The 23,785-nt window shown below is 38.9% G+C and overlaps 6 protein-coding genes across 8 annotated transcripts in view; 2 read left to right on the top strand and 4 right to left on the bottom strand.

The window, feature by feature from the left end:
- Positions 1–23,705, bottom strand: part of LOC129789572 (uncharacterized) — a 656,748-nt gene extending 633,043 nt beyond the window's left edge. For both annotated transcript variants that reach the window (XM_055826452.1, XM_055826453.1), the window contains exons 1-6: positions 23,466–23,705; positions 22,090–22,706; positions 21,925–22,018; positions 20,290–21,859; positions 19,980–20,179; positions 18,456–19,902 (exon numbers count right to left, since the gene is read on the bottom strand). In XM_055826452.1, coding sequence (XP_055682427.1) covers positions 18,515–19,902; positions 19,980–20,179; positions 20,290–21,859; positions 21,925–22,018; positions 22,090–22,706; positions 23,466–23,670 — 4,074 coding nt within the window. In that variant the 5' untranslated portion in view covers positions 23,671–23,705 and the 3' untranslated portion in view covers positions 18,456–18,514. The remainder of the gene's footprint in view (positions 1–18,455; positions 19,903–19,979; positions 20,180–20,289; positions 21,860–21,924; positions 22,019–22,089; positions 22,707–23,465) is intronic.
- Positions 223–4,423, top strand: LOC129789591 (trimethylguanosine synthase). The gene is made up of 8 exons (XM_055826508.1): positions 223–592; positions 872–980; positions 1,042–1,702; positions 1,954–3,409; positions 3,474–3,605; positions 3,666–3,841; positions 3,906–4,028; positions 4,099–4,423. Exons 2-8 carry the CDS (start codon positions 880–882, stop codon positions 4,204–4,206), a joined length of 2,757 nt encoding a protein of 918 aa, XP_055682483.1. The 5' UTR covers positions 223–592; positions 872–879; the 3' UTR covers positions 4,207–4,423.
- Positions 4,478–5,082, bottom strand: LOC129789789 (small nuclear ribonucleoprotein F). 2 transcript variants are annotated; one of them, XM_055826841.1, is made up of 3 exons: positions 4,969–5,082; positions 4,702–4,901; positions 4,478–4,630 (listed from the first exon to the last, which is right to left on the bottom strand). In XM_055826841.1, exons 2-3 carry the CDS (start codon positions 4,874–4,876, stop codon positions 4,539–4,541), a joined length of 267 nt encoding a protein of 88 aa, XP_055682816.1. In that variant the 5' UTR covers positions 4,877–4,901; positions 4,969–5,082; the 3' UTR covers positions 4,478–4,538. The 2 variants fall into 2 exon arrangements, with proteins under 2 accessions (XP_055682816.1, XP_055682817.1); XM_055826842.1 differs by having other exon boundaries at positions 4,702–4,897; positions 4,969–5,036.
- Positions 5,078–7,272, top strand: LOC129789640 (vacuolar protein sorting-associated protein 45). The gene is made up of 4 exons (XM_055826625.1): positions 5,078–5,269; positions 5,368–5,566; positions 5,641–6,182; positions 6,238–7,272. Exons 1-4 carry the CDS (start codon positions 5,177–5,179, stop codon positions 7,123–7,125), a joined length of 1,722 nt encoding a protein of 573 aa, XP_055682600.1. The 5' UTR covers positions 5,078–5,176; the 3' UTR covers positions 7,126–7,272.
- LOC129789570 (uncharacterized) lies at positions 7,778–12,836 on the bottom strand. Its single transcript, XM_055826445.1, has 5 exons — positions 12,598–12,836; positions 11,584–12,218; positions 9,730–11,522; positions 9,428–9,615; positions 7,778–9,366 (listed from the first exon to the last, which is right to left on the bottom strand). The coding sequence occupies exons 1-5, from the start codon at positions 12,809–12,811 to the stop codon at positions 8,009–8,011; spliced, it is 4,188 nt and encodes a 1,395-aa protein (XP_055682420.1). The 5' UTR covers positions 12,812–12,836; the 3' UTR covers positions 7,778–8,008.
- Positions 13,060–17,871, bottom strand: LOC129789566 (uncharacterized). Its single transcript, XM_055826440.1, has 6 exons — positions 17,612–17,871; positions 17,435–17,535; positions 16,845–17,366; positions 15,039–16,789; positions 14,684–14,979; positions 13,060–14,607 (listed from the first exon to the last, which is right to left on the bottom strand). Exons 1-6 carry the CDS (start codon positions 17,823–17,825, stop codon positions 13,121–13,123), a joined length of 4,371 nt encoding a protein of 1,456 aa, XP_055682415.1. The 5' UTR covers positions 17,826–17,871; the 3' UTR covers positions 13,060–13,120.
- Positions 23,706–23,785: the final 80 nt, after the last annotated feature.

The following is a 23,785-nucleotide window of genomic DNA, read 5'->3' on the forward strand; positions in this document are numbered from 1 at the left end:
AAACTCCTAATTTAACTGATTAAACCCAAAGCCATTAATCTAACTTTGTGCTAACCTCATTACCAATCATAGAAGATTTTCTTAATATAAAAAATCATAAGAAAAATGCATAAATTAATTTTCCTTCAAGAGCTTCCAAAAAATTCCGTTATTTTTGGCGGGTTATTCCTAACCTCACTCTACTTTGCAACGAACCACATGAACTAAGCTGCATTTCAGCAAAAGCTCTTGCAACAGCTTTCGCAGCAAACTTCATTGTGATCTGTCCATATTGATTGGAAAATTTGCATTTTGGTGTAAAATGGTGTTAGATTTTTGGCCTGAAATGCAATAAAATGACTCGGAAGTACCCCAAAAGTGTAGTTAGTCCGTAGTTGGGGAGTGTGGTGTGCAAATTAGACAACTAGTCAAGTAATTAAAGTGGATTCTGTGTGGATTTTTTGGTGTGAAAACTTCAGCAACGAGGCTGGGTGTTTTTTGGGAAAACCCCCCCAAAATTCATGGAAAAATTGCACAAAATTTGAGAAAAGGCAGCTAAAAACATTAACGAAATTGTAGAAAACCCCATCGTTGGAGACAAGACGGAAATAAGGTCAGAAAGAGTTCATAATTTGGGGGCAGTGGGGTTCAATTTTGCAAATTCTTGAGGTGTGTAGTTTGGGTGATAAATTTCATGAAATTTATTCATTTGAAAAATTCAATTGATTACTATGAAATTTTTGAAATTTATTATTTTTTTTATTAGTTTGTTTAATTATCTGTTAAATAAGTTTTATTTTCTATTTAAAAAAAATACGACATTACACAGAAAAATTCTGAATAATATTTCTTTGAAATATAACCTCAAAATTACATTTTTTCACGAAAATAGAAATCAAGATGAGTGAGTGGGAACCATTAGCAGAAATTTACTTATCACATCCACTTGCAAAAGACAAAGAATTCTACACTTTCTGCCTCTGCAGTAGAGTTTTTATAAAGTAAGTTTTGATTGAGGTCCCTCCATCACTTTTCCGAGAACTAACATTGATTTTTTCGCAGAAATTACCATGATATCTTTGCTTCAACGCTCGAAAAGGAAGAAATAAGTGAGTGCGATGATGTTTTCAATGAGCAAGACATCAATACGCACGTTCACTTCTCCCAGGAGACTCCCAAATTATCAAATAAAAATTCCCAAGAGGATCAGGATGCAGATGCAAACTCCTGCTATCACAGCGCCAGTGCATCACATACGGACAACTACTGCAGCACCGATGAACACGAGCATATTTTCACGACAACAGCCACCGTGGGTCTCCATTCGTCTGACAGTGGCGCTGATCTCTCAGAATACTACTTTGAACGCATTAAATCCACCCCACGCGCTACGGAAACAATCCCAATTCAGAAGTCGGCACACTCTTCTGTCTCCCACGAACCCGAAAGTGGTCACAGCGAACGGAATTCATTGCCGGATGTCTTTGGAACGGAAGTATTCAACGAGGCCTGGGAGAAGTTTTGGGCAACTGAGGGGGAACGCCTAATTTGGGCATCGTGGATTGAAAAGTACAGCGACTACATAAATCCGGAATACAAAAACATTTTTCAGGACGTTGAGGAGGGGAAAAAGTTCAGCTTTGACCGTATGGACGATGAGGAGATCCGAAACCTCACAGGAACTGAAATTGTCATATCAACGTGTTCCCAGCCAAAGGAAGGGGTTTGTATTTTGTTTTATTTTCTTCATATTATTCGGTTAATGTTGGAACATTCATCAGGGCTACACAACTTAGGGAAATTTTATTTATTTCTTTAATTTAATTATCGAAAACCTTTTTTTAACTAATGTTTGATTTTATTAAATAAAAAAATAATAATTTCAAGAGAAATATTACAAAAAAGTCCTAAAAGGAAAATTTCATACTTTTCAGGGCATTAGTTGCAAAATTTCATGAAACTTTCAAATTCTAGGACGAGGAAGCAGCGGGTGGAGCTCAAATGGAAGAAGGATGGAACCCCCTTTCGCCAACAAGTGTGGATGACACTTGGAACACCTACCGAGCCACCACATCGGAGGTGGACAACCTTCTGAGTCCCCGCTGTGAGAGTGTCACATCCAGCATCCCCCTGACTTTGGGTACAACGGATTCCATGACCAATGTCACCCGTATGACCATCTCCAGCTACGATTTCTGCAGCAGCCGTGTCAGTTCGGAGAGTTCCCAGCAATCGGATGGGGTTAGCTCACCGGGAGACGACAGCGATGCCGTATCGTCGGAAACGTCCTCATCGCAATTTTACGACACCACCATTGATCGCGGGGAGAAATCCCAGGTTACAGACGACGCCACAATGGATGTGGATTCGTACTGGCAGATTCTCTGGCAAAAGCACTTCCAGGAGCAGTACGCGAAGCACTACAATCTCTTCATGGAGGAGAAGCGTGGTGAGCAGGAGAATCCCAAACGGTGGAATCTCAGCTGCAGCCTATCGGCCGAAAAGGGGGGTTTCCGGAAGAAACGAACCGAGAAGGAGGATGAAGATCTCACAGCCCAGACGAAGATTAACAAAAGGAAGCGTGGAAGGCGTCAGGAATCGGAGAATCTTCTGGGTCTTGTGGCAAATCTCAAGATTAATCGTGCTGCTGGGGCAGAAGATGCTGGTGGAGAGTCATCAAAGGGAGGAGAAGGCGGAGGTGGTGGTGGTGAGACGAAGGAGAACGTTGAGGGAGTTTCTGAAGGAGATTTAGCCGCCCTGGGGCTTCCGACAGCCTTTGGGCGCTCAAAGGGAGCCACAAAGAAGGGAAGTGGCGGTTCAGGAGACGGCCGGAAACCACCGAGTGAACGTAGCACAAACCTCAAGAGGAGCCACGAGAGTGATCCGGAGGAATCCAATGTGGATCGCATAAAGGCTGCATTTAGTCTCATGGGGTATGCATTTGAGGACACCCAGAGTAATCCCGATAGTGCTGGGAATGTCAACATGAACGGTGAAGTGGTGTACCGGAAGAAGCACATCAGGCTGCACAATAGAGCACTAAAGATGAAGATGACAACACGCCCCAAACATATTTACTTCGACGATGAAGGGAATCAAGTTCCGGCTACGACTCAGCATGCTCCGGAAGCTCCTGTGACGCTTCATTCCTCATCAGATGATGATTCTCACACCGCTATACTGCCCAGACAGATGCCAACGACTGCAGCAAAGGTTCCGGGGCCTCCTAATGATGGGGATGGGGATCAAAATATGGAGCCGGAGGCAGAAGAGGGGGGAACAGCAAAGAAGGAGAAGAAGAAGAAGCGGAAGAGTAAGATAGCTGCTGGACTACCCACGGAGATTATTAATGACAAATCATTGCTCAAGTATTGGTATAAGCGCTTCTCTCTCTTCTCAATGTTTGATCAGGGGATCCGGATGGACAGAGGTAGTCAAGAGTTTGTCAAGAAATTCCTCAGAGGAAGCTAATTTGGGATAAATTCTCTTTTCAGAGAGCTGGTTCTCTGTGACTCCGGAAAAGGTAGCTGCCCACATTGCTGAACGTTGTCGTTGCGATCTACTTGTGGATGGTTTCTGTGGCGTCGGAGGCAATACCATCCAATTCGCCATGACCTGTGCAAAGGGTAAGCTATCCTCTTGATTCTCCATAAATTCCCGGAAGACTAAAGAAATTTCCTTTGCAGTGATTGCCATTGATATTGATCCGAAGAAAATTGAAATGGCAAAGCACAATGCAGCTGTTTATGGTGTTCAGGATCGCATTGAGTTCATTGTGGGGGATTTTGTGGCCATGGCGGACACCCTGAAGGCAGATGTTGTCTTCCTTAGTCCACCATGGGGAGGTCCTCAGTATTCAAAGGTAAGTTTAACATTTTTTTTAAAGAGTTTTTGTTGAGAAATTAAATAATTTTCCCCACGCGCAGGAGGAAACGTACGATCTCGAGAAGTCTCTCATTCCACTCCCGGCATCGGAGTTGTTTGCAAAATGCCAGAAAATCACCGAGAATATTGCAATGTTCTTACCCAGGAATTCAAATACCCAACAAGTAAGGAAAATTTATTTCATTCAAAGGACTTTTGTTTATTCTAAATGAAATTCTTCACTCAATTTTGCAGCTTTCAATGCTTGCTGGGCCAGGAGGAGCCGTTGAGATTGAACAGAACTTCCTGGATCGCAAATTTATTGCACTGACTGCATACTACGGCGAATTAATAAACGAATAAAAGTGTAATGAATGGGTTTACCTTCTCAAAGAACTTTAAAATGATTTTCTTAAATTAAAAAAAAAATGGAGAATGCCTATTTTCCACAAATTAGATGAATTTTTTAGACAAGAAGGATCCAAAAAAGGATCCTCCGGAGGCGAGTCAATATCATTTAACAGCAATTTTATGTAAATTTTATTTAAATAAATTTTCTTACGATTTTTTGCGAAGAAAATTGTTTTTTATTTCTGGGAGTTTTCTGTGATTTTATCTTGTTTCCGGAAAGAAGTGAGAAAGGATTTAAGACTTACACAGTAGAATTTATTATTGATAAACGAATGTCCGGCTCTCTAATCCCTCATCTCACCCTCTTCATCGTCGTCATCTATGCCACGGATGTACAGGACGTTGTTGCAGCGGATGAGAACCTCACCGAGATTACCTGGAATGAAACATAAATTAACCTCTTTTCCGGGAACGTTCAATTATAGCCGGATTCATCGATTCTTTTACCTGTATTCTGACCATCAATGTGTTCCTCAGTGTTGGCCAGTTGCAGGTTCATGTAGCTGTCCACGGACACGAGGTATCCTTTGTACTCGTGCCCCCATTTGAGCTTCACCATCACTGCTTTCCCGGTCAAACTGTTGAGGAAGGGTTTAGGGTTGATTGGCATGGAAGCAGACATTTTTTCTGTGGTTTCTTCTAACTTTCTGAAAGACAACAAAATTGGTGAGTTCCTTAAGAATCTAAAAAGGAAAAAGTCAGAGAAAAACTCACGGAAAATTGAAGAGAAAAATCACAAAACACAAAACGGCGTGTTTACGTTTTTAGAGACTCACTGAAGATGCTCCCAGATTGATCTTCACTAAAATCGTTAGTTTAGTGCCATTAGTGCGTCCCATAAAGAGCAAGTTTTGCATCCTCCTGTCTTGATTCATTCACAAAATATTTTCCTGGAAGAAAATCGTGAAAAATACGTAAAATAATGAACGTAATCTCGGCGATAAAGCTGTACATTACCAAGATGGCCAATGAGTCTGGCCCAGGGATGAAGATCCTCCTCATGGACAAGGAAACGGTGAGTAATCACGGTTGAATGTTTACTCAAGCATTTAGCCCAAATGGCGAGGAAATCAATTATCTCGTTATCTCTGTTTTTTTTCGGGTGTCCCACAGACCAGCATCGTGTCAATGGCCTTCAGTCAGTCAGATATGCTGCAGAAGGATGTTTTCCTGTTTGAACGAATTGACTCTCCGCGCTCCAATGAACGCATGAAGCACCTCAAGTGCATCGTCTTTCTGCGCCCTTCCAAAAATAACATTGCCCTCCTCTCCCATGAGCTACGGAGCCCCAAGTATGGATCCTACTACGTCTGTGAGTAGCCAAAGGAAGCCACAAAAGTTCTCATAGTCAGAAAGTTCCTCAATATTGCATAATTTTCCTTGCAGATTTCAGCAACATTATTCCCCGGACTGATATCAAACTCCTGGCTGAGAGTGATGAAAGTGAATCTGTGCGGGAAGTCAAGGAGATCTATGCTGACTACCTCTCTGTCAATGATAATCTCTTCTCCCTGAACATTCCAACGTGCATGCACGCCCTCAATTGGACAGCAGACGCTCTCTCGAGGAGTGTGGAAGGTGTGACAGCTGTTCTGCTGTCCCTGAAGATGAAGCCAGTCATACGTTTCCGGGCGGGGAGTACTGTAGCTCAGGCACTAGCGAAGCAAGTCAATGAGAAGATATCCAAAGAATCGGCTCTTTTTGAGTTTCGCGTGCAGGAATCCGGAGCTCCTCCTCCACTTCTGTTGATTCTCGATCGTCGGGACGATCCTGTTACCCCATTGCTGAATCAATGGACCTACCAAGCCATGGTGCATGAACTGCTGGGCATCAACAACAATCGTGTGGATCTTTCGGGCATTGCCGGAGCACCCAAAGATATGAAAGAAGTTGTCATGTCCGTGGATCAGGATGAATTCTATGCGAATGTGAGTTTTCAGCAAAATCTCCTCTTAAGATCTCTGAATTAATCATTAATTTCAGAATATGTACTCGAATTTCGGTGAAATCGGCACAACGATTAAAGGTCTCATGGATGAATTCCAGAAGAAGGCAAAGGATCAGAAGAAAGTAGAGAGTATTGCTGATATGAAGAATTTCGTGGAGACTTATCCGCAATTCCGGAAGATGTGTGGCACTGTTACAAAGCACGTTGTGGTGATTGGGGAACTCTCATCGCAAGTTGCGAAGAATATGCTGCTGGAGGTGTCAGAGCTGGAGCAGGAAATTGCCTGCCGGGCGGATCATTCTGCGCAACTTCAGCGTGTAAAGCGTCTTGTGGGTGAAGGGAAGGCAAGCCTGAAGGATGCCCTTCGGCTCATCCTCCTCTACTCCCTTCGCTATGAACGTCATGCAAATTGTGACATCACAGGGCTGCTGCAGACACTCAAGAGTCGTGGAGGGCCAGCACATATTGTTCCAAGGATGCTGGAGTATGCGGGGCAGCATACTCGACAGGGGGATCTCTTCAGCACGGTAAAGATCACGGATGCCGTGAAGTTGACGCGAAGCCTCATCAAGGGGCTCAAGGGTGTAGAGAATGTCTTCACGCAGCATTCCTGCTTGCTCAAGGAAACCCTCGAAGATGTCATTCGTGGTCGTCCACTGGATCCTCTCTATCCATCAATTGGCTCTGAATTGCCCTTCCGGAGGCCCCCGCAGCATGTTATTGTCTTCATTGTGGGCGGTGCGACGTATGAGGAAGCCCTGGCGGTGGCGCAACTCAACACGACCGGTCAGAGGATCATCTTAGGCGGCACAACCATCCACAACAGCGAATCCTTCTGCCGGGAAGTTATAGCTGCAACAGCGGGAGTGCCATTCAAGCATACACGATCCCTGCAGCAATTCCATGCCACAGACAATGCCTAGAAAGCCATCCTCCTAGCACGACAAGTTCTTCATCACCCCCCTCATGCTATATTCGCATAATTCTGTTCAGTCTCAATGTGATATGTGTTTTAAAGTTTATGATTTTTATTTAAATGAAAAATATAGATTTATCAGAGATTAACAAAATCGCTTTTTTTTTAAATTTCCTTTTCTAGGTAAATTTTAATAAAGAAAGTTAGTTTTGGTAATTTATTAAAAAAGAATTTCCTTCAAATACGAAAAGAATAAATTTTAGCCCAAGATTACCGATGAGACGATCGCTCAAACTCGATAAAGTTTAATAAGAGTTAAAAAATTAAAACTTTTCAGTCAAAAAGCGACGTTTCGACAATTTTTTTTGCTTTCTTCAGGCCCTTTTAACTTACTAAAACAGATTGAAATTGAAGGGATTTAAATTCTTCTCAAACTTGTAGTCCAATTTAAGATTGGCTACCAAAAATCTATTTGAGCGGTAGGGCGCAGCTAACTAAATGCCCCACATGCGCTCCCAACGAAACTCAGCAATAGACTGACTCATACCGGAGCGTGCATACGAAGGATGCTAACACATACCCGCATAGCCTAGGACATTTAGCTCGCACATTCCCTCCACCCTTTAGCCATGAGACTAGGGTCTGGAAAAAATTAGGACTACAAACTGAACATTTTTATTAACGTAAAGAATTTTTTATTCGCAGTTCAAATTAGCTTTACACCAAGACTCCACCTCACGAAGTGGTTTAGCCAATGAAAACACATTAACCAAACTTATCAACCAATCAGAGCTCTTCTCTGGAGTTTTGATTTTTTTTCTCCTATTCGAAGCTTTTAGCTTTACTGCAAGCTTAATTTGAATACAACGTCCATTTAAAAATTCTGAACTTTATACCCAATCACAATTCTTTGAAAAAACAAGCTGAGAAGCTTTCACGAATATACTCTTCCCATTGTAGCCAATTGCTGCATTGTAGCCTCTCCACAGGTACTGACCCAGGATGAAGATTGTGTGTCCCACAGAGATGGTTGAGAGGCGATTCTTTGTATAGGACATTGGCATGCTGTCGATTTCATTTTCACTCACGTGCACATCGTACTGCACATCATCATCTCGCGGGAAGAACTTCATCTCCTGGTTACGCGTGCTAATTCTCAGTGAAAGCTGATCCTCCCCAAAGCGCTGAGCAAAGACCAAATGATTGTCATTCATCTGCCCCACGAGGGTCCAATGGGTAGCATTGTGAGGAAGATCTTCTGGGTAAATGCGACAAATTGTACTGGCAAAGAGATCCTCAATCAAGGAATTAACACTCTGGAAGGCAGAATTTTCCATAAGGAACCATTTGGAGGATCCTTTGACCGTGAAAGTATCCTCCGGAGTGGAAAGAGTCATCTCAAAATCTTCATCCGAGTGCATCGGACGGTAGATTCCAATGTCAAAAGTCCCGGAGGATTTAGCTCCTTCGGCGGATTTGCGAAAAGTGTTGGAGTTGGAGAACAACCAAAAGCCCAGGCTGCGGAAGAAGTCAGCTGCTTCCGGTTGAATGTTCTTGTAGTGCACCCACATGACAATATCCCTGAACATTGTGGCAGCTTTGGCACACGTATAGGTATTCTCTGCTTCCTCTGACGGTAAGATTTCTGAAGCAGGACGACACTGGGCGTAGGTGAGAGATTTAATTTTTGTATACTCAAGTTGTTCTTCGTTGAAATTCGATGATCCTTCAATGTAAATTTCTGTCTGATATTTTGGGCATTTCATGTTCTTCCCTTCATAGTGCCCATAGAAGATTTCCATCTTCCATTCGGGCATTTGTCGTTGGTATATTTCAAAGTCAATGCAGAGGGCTGTTGCTAGGCCTCCTGCTGGGATCCTAACAAATTGCATTGCATCCAAATTGAACATATAATTCACACGAACCTTATCCTTTCTATCGCTCAGCTCAAAGAATGTAATTTTCGTTTCTTTCTGAATGCGTAGGCCTATCTTTGCTGTGTCGAATGCTTTACTTGATTGCATGAGAGCGTTCCATTGAACACCATAAATGCTACGTGTTGTGAAGCTCTGTGCCATGCTGGTTATCAGAGAAGCTAGAAAATCTCCTGGTGAGTGGCTTACAGCATCCGAAAATGGCTTCCTGTTCATCATCTCTGATAGAGATTGCGAAAATGAGCAATCACTTCTTGGAGCTTGACAGCGTAGGATCTCCATGTTGTAATAGATACCAAGATCAGATAAATGTCCTAAAAAATTCAAAAGGAAATGATTTTTAGCTGCAAAAGGTCTACAAAGGGGATCATCTACCTTCTGCAAGAATTTCTTTTGATTCATGTGTGCTCCTCTTATCATCGGTTACTTCGATAAAAGTAGGAGCAGATTGTCTTTTAGTTGCATTGGACTCCTTTAGGGGATTCAAATAAATTTCAGTATTCTTCCTGTAGTTTAATTCTAAGAGAGGATCTAGATCTTTATTCTTGGCAATGTACCAATTCCTGAAAAATATTTAAGTGATTTAAATCAATTTGCAATTCAACAGAAACGCCGGGTACCAGGCGTCTCCATCTTCATACACAACTTATAATCATAATTTTACAAGATTCCATTACCTGTAATCATTTTTATTGGGATCGTAGAAGCAATCCAAGGCAATTTGCTGGACAAAATGGAAGTTAGAACTTTCCCTGGTTCCTTGGAAAGCCATCAGATTGGGTTGAAAAATCTCCATTCCCCAAGCATTCTGCAGCGTTGCATTGAGACTGAAGACGAAGCCATAAATTTTCTTATTTCCTTCAGTCTTTGAATTAGTTTGGAGTTTGAAGTCAATAGCCAGAGGAGTTTGATCATAAAATCGTGCATATTTCCCCGAATCCGTGGGGAAGAAGTAGTCAAAGTGATTAATTGAAGAAATATCAAACCGAGAGGAATCGCGGGGAACAAGTAAGTCAAACGTTTGCCCTTGATAAAAATGTATAAGTTGCGCTTTAAGGGAATCAAAATCATACTCAGCGACAGTTGAGAAGACTGTTCTGGATCCCTCAGAAAGGATCAGCTCGTAGGTAAAGTTTTTCTGTTCGAAAAATTCCGTTCCAAAGTTATTTAAGCGGCTTATTAGTGCAACATCTGATGCTCGTAGAAGGAACGATGATACACTCTTATACGCACCATAAGGACTCTTTTGCAAAATTTCAAACTGTAGCTGTTTGAATCCCCTGGTTTTATTGTCGAAGATTATATGGCCACCGAGAGCGAAGGAATTCTTTGCATTTCCTTGAGGTTTCCAGAAGAATCTTCGGGATCTCGCAGCAGGATTCATCCTTCCAAGAACAGTGTTGGCATTCCATGGTAATTCCTCCTGATCAATGAGGATTTGAGCTGATGATACAAACATATTGTAAAGCTCATGATCTTTATCTTCATGAAGTCTTCTGGCCAGCATATCAAAGTTCAAACTCTGATTTCCACGATATTTTTTTATGATTAAGCTCAATGCAAAAGCTCTCACTTCCGTTGGTAAATCCTGCATAATGATATCCTGAAAGTAATGAATGATATCTTGGTGGCCAAAGGATGTTTTTGCAATGGCAGACATAATGTGAATCATTAGATCTTCATTGGTTGTATTGTAATTTGAAAGGATGAAGGATATTTTGTAATCTTGAAGATTCCCAAGTGCTTGAATTATTTCAACTTGTTCAGCATAATCCTCAGACTTGGTGAGCCTTTCCTTAAAGTAATATAAGCCTTTGTTATAATATTCTAATCCTTTTTCCCACAGATAACAATCCCCGAAAGGAAGCTTTATATTTGAAGAATTTGTCGCAGAATCCACACACTCATCCGGAATCTTTTTATGCAACACAAAAAGAGCTGCACTGTATGCCAAAAAAGCTCCTGAAGGAGCATCCTTCATCATTGTGAGTCTTTTAAGATAATCAAGAGCTTCAAAATTAATATGTCTGATACTTTCTGTGAGCTTTGAAAGCATTTTCTCACGATTCAGCTCTAGTTTTGGTTCCATTATGAGTTTTGTCGTGAAAATCGTCGCGGAAGGACTTCCAACCAGAGGAAGAAGCTCTAAGAAAGTTTCCAATATTTTCCCATTTTCTTTGTTGTTCAACGCTCTTTGGTAAATCACAGAGAAATCTTCAGTTGTGAATAATTTCATGTAGTCCAAAGCGTTGGTAGTCCCTTTATTAACTGTCCGCTCCACGATATCTGAATAAGGATCTTGAACTATTTCAGCTTCATTAATTCCCGCCACGTGCTTTAAAATACCTTCAATTTCTTGGTACATTTCTTCTTTGGTTATACCTTCATCTGGGAAGGATACAACATCCTTGTAGCTCTCATTAACTAACAGGGTATCCACTAAGGGTGTAATCATTATGTCATGAAGAGACTGAAAAGAAATCAAACTTTAATTAATTTTATTTAAATTGATAAAGAATCCTTTCACTTACTGCAAAATCAAATAATTGTTCAGAAGGACTTTCCGTTGCAATTTCAGCCTCTTCATCGTGCTGAATGTCGTAGAAAGTATGCAAGAAGTGTTCAATATCATTCGATTGTCCAGTTGATAGGAAAATGTATTGTTTCGCTTCAAGCTTCTTGAGAAAATATTTCCCAGGATTTTGACTAAAATAAAATTTTCGGTGATTTTTCATATGCAAAGCTTCAGTTTTGTACGCAACATTTGCATCGTCGGTATTGAAGGCTATTTTCTGGAAGTCATAGCAATGATTGGGATAGTAATTTTGTTCAATTTGAAGTTCCTTGTCCCACTTAACCGAGGTCGTTGCATAGCAGTCTCCATAGATAGCTCGTAGAAAGTGAAAATTGTAGGATTTTGACTTTTCTGGGAGAGCTTTCCAATCAAAAAGTAAGAGACTCGCTATGGCTTTCCTGGCATTTATATCCTTTTCATCCTTTCGAAGAATTAATTGTCCTTTTTGGGTGAGGAGAAATTCAAAATTCTTAAAATTCTGCAGAGGTTCGATACGATCGAATAACTCATCCGGTGGACTTGAGTAAATATTTTCATTGGTTGCAGTTCCTTTTTCCTCTTCAACCCTCACATGGATTGTGCTATTCTTATCTTTAAATATTTATATACAAAGAAAAATTTCTTATCAATGTTGTGAAATTAATCTCAATTTATTGTATGTCAAGGTTAAATGCAAATGAATTGAAAAATTAAATAAATTGATTGAATTTAAATTTTACAATGTGGTTTTTAAGGCAAAAGCTTTTTTTTTAACCTATGTCCAGAATTTTCTTTTGAAACTTTCGCAGATTGATTTAAAAAATTACGTAGAAAATTCCATTTTTAAACAATTTTCTTTTAATTTTTCTAAAAACCTGCTAAAACGAATTTATTTAACTTTTATAAAAATAAAACTTTTATCTTATTTTAATGCAATTAAAGCTAACAAATGGGTCAATTTAGATTTATCTGATAAGTATTTAAGACTTACATGGTCTAATGATCATCTTCATTAAAACTTCAACTTTGCTCTCAAAGCTTGACTTAACAATCCCACTCTTAGTTGTTAAGGTCACATTGTACACTGAAAAGGAGTCCTCTGACATACTCCGAAGAACATGATGAAAAGGAAGCTGATGATGGGACACTGCAGACACCCCTATAAATCCCACGATCGCAAAAATTACGATTAAATTCAACTGCATGATCACTCGCGATCTTCTCGTAGGAGATCCCAAAAGCAATTGACTAACATTTGTAGAGCATCTGGGGCATTTATAGTGGAGTCACGAGATTGCAAGTGACAAAGAAGATGAGCAAGTGTTTATATGAATGATAATAAAGGTCGAGTTCATTCATAACAACTTAATTTTCAGACGAGGAAATTGAATTTTCTATTTTTAAAAATTTCAGGGAAGTTCTGATAACAATAAGACAATCATCATAGAAGTCATTATTCTATAAATTGTAAAATTATTTATATCACGATCATTACAATTTTTTACAAATTTCTTTTAATTTTTAAAACACACTTCTTTGTTGAGATCTGCAAAGGAGCCCCTGATGAAGATACTGCGGCCATTGTAGCCTATAACACAGTTGAAATTGTCCCACATATACGAACCATAGATCAAGATCGTTTCCTTAATTATAGCCCTTGATAGAGATTTTTTGTCGAACACAGAGATCGTATCAGTATCAGTTACTGACACCCTGTAATTTCCTATTTTATCAATGGATGGAAAATATTTAATTCCTCGTTCTTTAAACTTTACATACAGCGACAGTTGATCCTGTTCAAAGATCTGTCCAAAGATCTCTATATTGTCATCATTATCACTAATCCTTCCCAACAATGTCCATTCATTAGTTGAATTCTTTGGCAAATCTTCAGGATAAATTCTACAAATAGGATGAATGAAAAAATACTGAAACACCTCACGAAATCCCTTGAAAGCAGAATTTCCCATCAGTAACCACTTTGATGATCCTTTGACAGCGAAAGTATCCTCCGAAGTTGATAGAGTCATCTCAAAATCTTCATCTGAATGCATCGGGCGGTAAATAGCAATATCAAGTGCTTCAGAGGATTTAGCTCCTTTGGCGGATTTGTGGAAACTGTTGGAATTGGAGAACAACCAGAATCCTAAGCTGCGGAAGAAATCAGCAATTGCTGGTGGGATATTCTTGTATTGCAGTCCTGCTGCTATATCCCTGTACATTGTGGTGGTTTTAATACACCCGTAGTTGATCCTTGCTTCCTCAGAGGGAAAAATTTCCGAAGCAGGACGACACATAGGATGGATAACAGAATCCTTTTTACGCAATTCACGTTGTTCTAAGTTAAAATCGAATGATAACTGAATTTTAATTTCTACCTGATTTTGAGGACATTTGATATTTTCTTTATATTCTTCATCATTTTGATATTCATATACTTCATATTCATCATTTTCTCCATATTCTTCGTACTCTTCATTTTTTTCATATCCTTTAATATGTTCTTCATCTTTTTTACGTTCTTCATATTCACCATAAAATATTTGAATTTCCTTTTTCATTTCATCATAGAAAATCCATTTTAAACAGAGTGCTTTTGATGGAGCTCCAGGAGTTATTTTAGCTATTTGTAATTCATTATCTTCTTTATTATTCAGCACATTAAGCATGTACTTCACACGCTTATTGTCATGACTGTCGATCACTTCCGATGTAACTAATCCCTTATTAATGCTCATACTTATTTTATCTGTATCAAAAACTCTACTAGATGAAACGAGAGCTCTCCATGTGACACCATAAATGCTTGGAAGAAGGAAACTTCTTGGGGAGTAATCAATCAATGAAGCTAGAAAATTTCCTGGAGATCTTACCAGAATTTTAGAAAAAGGTTTCATGTAGAACAATTCAGGAAGTGATTGAGGAATGTTGCAGCTGTAAAAGAAAGCTTTGCAATCGGCCATTTCTATGCTATACTCCAAGCCAAGATCAGACCAATCTCCTTTGAAAGGAAGAAGGACAAATTCAGGGTAATTTTAATTTTCTTTTTTTAGATTATTTCTTTCCCAATTATTTACCTTTAGCTAGTGAGATTTTATCTGGATTTACTTCTTCTTCAGTTACATTCAAATAACCGAATCGATTGATTCGTTCCAGTTCATCCAGACTCTGTTGAAATAGTTGTTGCAGTTTATCCATGAAAGTTTGCATTGTCAGTTCTGTCTTTCGATACTCTTTATCCGGACGATCCTCACCAACTACCAATGGAAGTTCATCAGTATTTTTCAGAAAATTTAAATATACCTCAGTGTCTTTTTTGTAATGTAGTCCGAATAAAGGATCGAATGTTTTATTTTTAGAAATTAGGAAATTTCTGAAAAAAAAACAAATTAATAATACAAAAGATTTTTTTTTAAAAAAAGTTTAACTTACTTAAAGCCCTTGCTTTGATCATGGTACCCATCCAAGGCTACTTGCTCTGTAAACTGAAAATTAATTATTTGTCGTGATCCTTGAAGAAACATTAGGCTAGGCTGCAAAATTTCCAATCCTTGAATATTCTGCAACGAAGCATTAGCTCTGAGGATTAATCCAAAAATATCCTTTTCATCTTCAACTCTCTTATCTGCCTTCAACATAAAGTCCAATGCGAAAGGTGTTTGGTGGTAGGCTCGAGCATAAATCCCAGAATCAGTTGGGAAGAAACAATCCACATTAATTAAGCTGAAAACGTCATTTATGGAAAAGTTTTTAGATATTTCCTTTTCGTCAAAATGATTTTGCAGAAGGGACACCACAATTTTCTTCAGAGACTCAAAATCATATTCAGCGACTGTTGAGAAGATCGTTCGAGATCCTTTAGTCAGGCTTATTTCATAGGTAAAGTTCTTCTGCTTGAAGAAATCTTCTCCAATATTGTTAAGCTGACTTATTGGTGCTACATCGGATACACGAAGGAAAAATGAGTACAATTCAACGTACTCAAAGTACGTATATTTCACAATATCCACCCGTAGTTGTTTGAATCCTTTTGTTGTATTGTCGAAGATTATGTGTCCGGATAGAGCAAGATGACCTAGTTGATCTTTTTTAGCTCTAAAGAAGAATCTACGTGATCTGGCATCAGGTTCCAAACGTCTGAGCATTCTATTAGCATTCTGCTCAACATTTAAATGTTCTACAAAAATTTCCGCAGAAGAAATGAACATATTGTACAATTCGTGATCCTTTTCCGCATAAATTCTCTTTGTTAATGCCTCAAAATTGAGATCCCAGTATTTATGCTCCAAGAGCAATCTCACAGCTACTGATCTCGCTTCTGTTGGTAAGTCCTGCTTAATTAAATTAGTAAAGTATTCCACGTAGTTGGCAGAGTCCATTTGAGACTTTCCCAAAGCGTACATAATGTGAATCAACAGATCCTTATTTGAGCTTTTAAAGCTCTTGAGAGCTTCAAATGTTTTATAGTAACAAAGATTCCCAATAGCTTGTACCAGCACAACCTGCTCTCTGTAATTCACAGATGCATTGAGCCTCTGTAGAAGGTACTGAAATCCCTCATCGAGCCTTTCTTCATTTTCATTCTGCAAAAAGTAGCATCCTTTGTAGCAATTTGAGGTTTTCTTCGACATTGCCGAGACAGCAATGCTGTAAGCAAGAAAAGCTTCCAAAGGAGCATTTTCCATCATTGTGAGATTTTTGAGGATCTTTATGGATTCTCGAGATGCCTGTGTGATGCTTCCTGCCAATTTTGAGAGCATCTTCTCTCGATTTATTTCTACTTCTGGATCCATAATGAGTTTTGCCGTTAAAATTGTTGCAGAGGAGGTTCCAACTAGAGGAAGAAGTTCCAGGAAAAATTTCAATCCTTCTCCATTATAATTTCGTATTATAGTAGTGTCTGTTGTTGCATTGTAAATAGTAAAAAGTTCCTCTTCAGTGAAGAGTTTCATATAGTCCACTATACTGGCAATATCCCTGGTTAACATTTTATCTGACATCCCGTCTGTTCTAATAAAAATCTTCCTAGCGCCACCCTTATAGGTTACTAGCATAAAGAATAATTTAGTAATTTCAGACATATTCCGGCTATCTGAACGGTCTGAAAATGATGTGAGTTCTCTGAAATCCTTAAAAATCAACAGACCACTATCATCGGGAACAATTTGCAATTTATGAACATCCTGAAATTAAAGTGAATATTGCAATTCAGGCAGGATAAATTAAGGAGGGACTTACATTGAAATTAAACATGTCCTTTGATGGTTTTTCCACTAAAATATCTATTTCATCTTCAACCAGCTGGATGTCGTAGAAGGTGTGCAGGAAGTGTTCAACTTCTCCTGCTTTGCCAGGTGTAAAGAAAACATGTTGTTTTGCAGTTAATTTCTTAAGAAAATTCTTCCCATTGTTGTCCTGAATAAAATCAAACTTTCGGGAGTTACTTATCTGCAATCCATCAATTTTTTCCACATTGTCGTTATCAGTAAGGGTCCACCATTGAAAATTGTGGCATTCCGATGGGTCGAAATTTAGCTCTACTGAGAGATTTTCACCCCTATTCACAGAATATTTCACCCTGCATGTCCCATAGATCGTGTCCTGACTGTTTAGAAAATTTGATGCTTCATTCTTTTTCAATGCTTCCCAATCAATGGATAAAACTCCAGCCAAAGCTTTCCTGGCATTTAAATCTTCTTCATCCTTTTGGGGAATTAAATTTCTTTCCTTCGTTAGGAGAAATTGAAAACTTTTGTTTTGCTAATCGAAATGAGAAAAAAAAATGATCACAAATAGAGAATTAATTGAGCATAAAAATGTGATTTTACGTGATCATTTTCCACAAGATTCTCCTTAACATCAAACGATTTTACTTTCCATCTTGATTCATTTTCTACAATTGCCCTCACGAAGATTGTGTTGTTCTTATCTTGATGAGAAGAAGAGATTAAAATTAATTCAGTAGTTTAAATGATTTTAATCACACTACAAAGTGCAAGAATTACATTGTTGCACGATCATTTCCATGGAAATCTGAACAATGTTTTCAAATCCAGACTTGACGATCCCACTTTTGGTTGTTAAATTCACTTTATACAGTGACACAGAATCCTCTGAATCACTCCGAAGAAGATGATGAAAAGGATGCAGATCCTGGGACACTGTAGACACCCCTAAAAATCCAACGATCGCGAAAATTCCAAAGACTTTCAACCACATGATCACTCACGATCTTCTCACAAGAGATCCCAAAGACATACTGAACAGCTTATGTGAGGCTTCTGGCAATTTATTAAATTGATCATGAGGATCATCTTTGTAAAGATTACAAATAAATCTTGAATACACGAGGAAGGAAGTAAGGGCAAATTCATTAGCAAACTATTTGTGCTGCATGAATGCAAATGATCGTGAATAAACAGGACTGTAAATAGGATTTTCTGTTTTTGATACAATTTAAAATTTTAAATAACATATGAGATCAATTCATTAGTTTTTTAAGCAAATATTGCAAATAATTAAATTGAATTTTGATCTATAAGTCTTATTCAATTTTTTCTTCTAGCTTCAAACCGATTAAACCAAAAAATTCTAACGTTAATAACTAAGCATTTAAGGATATAAAAAGAATTCTAATTGATTGAACCTTTACTACCAACTCCTTATGTAAATTGTGCGCACAAGACATCTCAAGTTGATTGAACAATTTATTAAATCATTCATGATGCTCACACGAGTTCTCATTCAATTGAATAAAATTGTTTAAAAGGTTTAAATGAATTTGCAGTCATCAATTCATTCATAAAATCATGTGGGTGATATGTTGACAACTTCCACTAAACAAACAACTGATAAATTGTTATATAATTTTATTTCTCAAAATGAAAATTAAAATTAAAACCCTTTCTTTAAAAATCATCAGAAAATTCCATTAGGAGATTATTCTGACTTCCAGCACAGAAATTCGTTCCAAGATCCGATGAAGTTCCTTTAATGAAGATACTCCTGCCATTGTAGCCAATCACAATTTGATTCCAAGACACAAGCTCGCGAATGAAGATCGTATTCCTGATCATTGTTGTTGCAAAATGTTCCTTGGAGGACATTGTGAGGGTATCAATGTCCTTCTCACTAACAAGAACTTTGTACTTTCCAATTTCATTTTGAACCGGGAAGATTTTCATTTCTTTCGAGACATTTTCAATGAAGAGACCTAATTGATCATCTTTAACACGCTTAGCATAAACCTTAGTGTCGTAGTTGATAACTGAGAGGAGAACCCAATCAGTTGAATTTCCAGGAAGATCCTCAGGATAAACACGGCACAGTGGGTAGCTGGAGAAGTGATCGAAAAAGTGATGAATTCCATCAAAAGCTGCCCATTCGAGCTTCATGATCTCTGATGATCCCTTGAACTGGAATGTATCATCCGTAGTCGATATGGTCATAACGAAGTTATCGTACGAATCCATTGGATGGTACGTTCTAATGTCAACCTCTCCTTCAGACATCACCCCCACTGGGGGTTTCCTCACACCACCCATGCTGGAGAATGCCCAAAGACCGTAGTCCTTGATGCATTCCGAAATGCATTCTGGGAGATTTTTGTAGTGAATTAGAACCTGGAATTCACGCTCCATCGTTGCAGCTTTAGCACAACTGTAAGTATTTTCCGTTTCCTTCGCTGGGAGAATTTCCGTTTTAGCACGACACTCTTCATACGTTAACCGTTCATGGTTGCGATACTCCAGCTGCTCTTCCGTGAACCACGAACTTCCCTCAATGAGGACCTGTGTCTGATCTCTGGGGCAGTGAATGATTCTCTGATCGTATTTCCCGTAGAAGAGCTTTACTGACCATTCGCCAGAATCTTCATTTGACTCGCACCTCACACAGAAAGCCCGTGTAGGACCATTAGAGGGAATCCTGGCCAATTGCCGTTCTCCATCATCCTCATCAACCATGTACTTTACGCGAATATTGTCATTCTTATCCAAGAATTCCAAGATAATCAATCCATCTTCCATGTGGAAGCTCATCTTGGTTGTATCGAAGATTTCACTGGGTTGCACGAATTCATTCCATTCAATGGAGTATGCGCTATTGGCAAGGAATTTCCACCTGAAATAGCTTGCAAGGGAAACTATAAACTCTCCAGGAGCAAGCGTCGTCATTCCCGAGAAGGGTTTCGAGTAAATCAATTCCGAAAGTGAGCGGGGAATCTTAAAACCATTCGGTGGGGCTCTGTAGTTATCAATTTCAATCTTGTATTCCATGCCAAAGTCTTCGCAGTGTCCTGAAAAATGAGAAGAATGGGATTAAGTTGCATTTATTTAATTTCAGAGAGGAAATAAAGTAAAGTCCTCAACGAACCTTTTGCCAGGATTTCCTTTTCAGTCTTTGTTCTTCCATCAGACACATTAATAATGTCAGAGAAATAGAAATTCTTCTCCCAGTCGGAGTCAGGTTCATAGCCAGGCTTCTTCAAATGATTGAAGTAAACTTGAGTTTCCTTCTTGGTCTTTAGTCCTAGATAAGGAGTTAGGGCATCATTTCTTGTCAAGAAGATATATCTGAAAAATTCAGAGAAATGGATGTTTTAACGTAAATAAAATATATCCTAGAAAGCTTTAAAAGCTCTTTAAAGAAAATTTACAACTCTAAAGCCTTAAGCTTTACTTACAGACGATCATTAACTTTATTGGCTTGAGCTGAAACATCCACAGCAATTTGCTTCGTGAGCTCCAGATTAGAAACTTGGCGTGTTCCTTGGAAAGCCATCATCCTCGGTTGGAAAATTTCCATTCCCCGCACAGTCTGCATTGTTGTATTCATGCTGAACATTAATTCAAGAATAATATCCTCTTCCATTGTTAGGTTGAAGGCATATTTCAGATCTACAACCATTGGAGTTTGCACGTAGTAGCGGAAGTACTTCCCGGAATCCATGGGCAAGAGGAAGTCAATGTTATTGAATGAGCAGATTGTATTGAAGGTAGAATGAGGTACAATTGCTTCCTGTGATTGTCGCATAACGAGGGACATTATGGTCATCACGACAGTTTGGAATTCAAAGTCAGTAGCTGTGGCATAGATCGTTCGGGATCCTTTGGAGAGGCTTAGCTCGTAGGAGAAATCTTTCTGCTGCAGAACATCCGACACAACATCATTCAACTGACTAATCTGATCAAGATTCGATGCACGGAAGAGGAGGGAATAGACCTTGATGTATTCTCCCGCAAAAGTTCGCATAAGATCAATTTGGAATTGTTTAAATCCTCTCGTTGCATTGCTAAAGATCACATGACCAGACAGAGCGTAGTGCTCCTTAAAATCCCCCTTTGTCTTATAGAAGAATCTCTTGGACCGAGCTCCTGGTTCAAGACGACGAAGAAATTTATCTGCACTCCCAGGAAGTTTTCCCTGCTCAATTAAAACTTTAGCTGTTGTAACGTAGAAGTTGTAGAACTCAAAATCCTTCTCTTCGTGCATTTTTCTAGCCAGAATCTCAAAATGAGCATCACTTGGGATGTTCTCCAAGAGAATCTTAAGTGCAACACATCTTTCTTCAGTTTCCAAATCTTGATTGATTACATCGAAGAAGTATTCAAAGAATTCTTCCGGAGAATTTTTCAAAGACTTTTCTTGGGCATTAAGGATGTGAACAAGAAGATTTTTATTGGTTGCTTTGTAATTGTTGAGGAATGCATGAGTTTGTGGGAGATGAAGATCTCCCAGAGCTTGAACTAGAATCACCTGATTCCTGTATTTCTGCTCATCTGTTAGCCTCTTTGTGAGATAATCATATCCTTCCATTAGCATAGCTCTCTCATCCATAATTAGCCTGCTTTCGGCATTTTGTGGAAGATTCAACTTGCGAGAAATCAAGGAAAGAGCTGAGCTATATGCTAAAAGAGCTCCTCTTGGAGCATCCTTGCCATCTTCACTCATTGTTAAATTTCTAAGTGTCTGAAGGGATTCAGGGGACACATGCCTAATACTTCCTGCCAATTTAGACAGCATTTTCTCTCGTTTGAATTTAATGTCTCTATTTCTAACCAATTTTGTCGTGAAGATCGTTGCTGCAGGAGTCCCAACCAAAGGAACAACTTCCAAGAAAGTTTTCAGAGCTTTGCTATTCGTTTCATTCTCCATTGTTTTGTTGTAGAGAAGCTCAAAGTCCTCTTCAGAGAAGATCTTCATGTAATCAATGATCTCCACTGCTTTTCTATTGCCAGATCGAGGATGAATGTCTGCAGTTGTGCAAGAAAATTTATTTAAGAAACAATTTTTAATGTTTTAAGAACTTTTTACTTACATTTCCAGTTTTCTGGAATTGACAGAATCTTCTTGTAGTCTTCATTAAATAAGACAGTCTTTTCATCTTGACGCATATTAATATCATGTTCAGTCTGGGAATTAAGAGGGAAAATTGAGAATAAAGGATAATTTTATCCCATGAAGGATATATTCAAAAACTTACCTCAAAGTCAAAGAGATCTTCATTAAAATTCGAAGCTCCTCCTTCTGAGCTTTCTGAAGCTTCTGCCTGTTCATCCCTCTGAATATCATAGCAAGTATTCAAGGAATGTTCAATCTCATCAGCTTTTCCTGGCGTGAGGAAAATGTGCTGCTTTGAATGGATTTTCTTCAGAACATACTTTCCAGATTCCTGAATAAAGTCCAATTTGCGGAAATTGCTCATCTGAAGACCTTCAATCCGATCCACATAGTCATTGTCCGAAAGGATCCACCAACGGAAATCTGAACACTTCATTGGATCGAAATTTTGCTCAACTGAAAGTCCTCCATTCTGCTTCACGGAGGACATCACCATGCAGCTGCCATAGAGAGTATTCTGGATTCTGGAGTAGTGAGCTTTTGATTCTTTCGGGAATGATCTCCAGTCAAAGAGAAGAGCACTAGCTAGGGCTTTCCTTGCATTGATATCCCTCTCATCTTTCTGCAGGATCATCTTTCCATTGCGTGTCAGGAGGAACTCGAATTTATCCAATTCTACATTTGAATTTTTTAGTGATCTCTCATTTCCATGAGAATGATCTTTCTGTTCAACGCGTACGTGAATCCTCTGATTTTCATCTTGAAGTGAAAAGAGAGATTGATTTAATGATTTTTAAAGTTAATTTTAATTGAATGGAGGCGCCTGGTGATCACCAGTTGGCTCAATTTTGATTTATTAATTTGTTTAATATTCAATTGTTAAATGGAGGCGTCTGATTTATTTATTTTACTGGAATTTATCAGACACTACCAGGCGCCTCCATCAACATGACAAATATTTAAAAAACTTTAGAATTAAGCATTAAAAACCAAAATAAATCTCAGCATAAAAGGAAGAGAAAGAACTCTCAAAAATCTTGGAGCATGATTGATCAAATATTTAGCGTGCTAGACGCTAATGAATGTCTCTCAAAACATCTTCGCGATCTCTTTAAGTCTCTTTCGTCTCACAATATTTATTCAAATTCTAACAACGTAAAGAACTATAGAGAATTTTTCTTTCAAAATATTTTTTTCTTGTCTCTCATCTTCCCTGGGGAATCCCAAAGTGTAGGAAAGACTGCCCCAGAAATTTGCCATTGAGTGGCAGAGAAGAAAATGGGTCGAAGCTGGACCTTCAAATTACCGGTTCTTAAAGTTTATTGACTTTCGCAAGATGATCTCAAGAAGATCATAACTGTTTCTTTGGCAAAGTAAATTGCGTGCAAAATGTTCTTCAATGTTGCAGAATGTTGGCCTTTTAATTCCAGTAGAATCCTCACTGAAGATTTTCTTTCCGATTTTTTTTCTCAGAAAAAATTAATTCTAATTAAAGTTCTAAATTTTTTTAAAACTTACACGGCCTGACGATCATTCGCAGCAAAGCCTGAACATTATTTTCAGAGCCTGATTTAACAATTCCGCTGCTTGTTGTTAAATTCACATTGAACACCGATACGGAATCCTGGGAATCACTGCGTAGGAGATGATGAAAAGGATGCTGATCCTGAGCCACAACAAATCCACCCACAAATGCAAAAATCACAAAGAAATTCCACCACATGATCACACGCGCTCGCTGGAGATCCCAAAAGCGACTGACTCGCATCGCTGTGAGTCCGCGAATTTATACTCTGAACCCATGGGATCATCTCTGCGGAGGTGAGGAAGAGTTTAGC

Source organism: Lutzomyia longipalpis, chromosome 2 (genome assembly GCF_024334085.1).
Source record: "Lutzomyia longipalpis isolate SR_M1_2022 chromosome 2, ASM2433408v1".
Classification (NCBI taxonomy): Eukaryota; Metazoa; Arthropoda; class Insecta; order Diptera; family Psychodidae; genus Lutzomyia; species Lutzomyia longipalpis.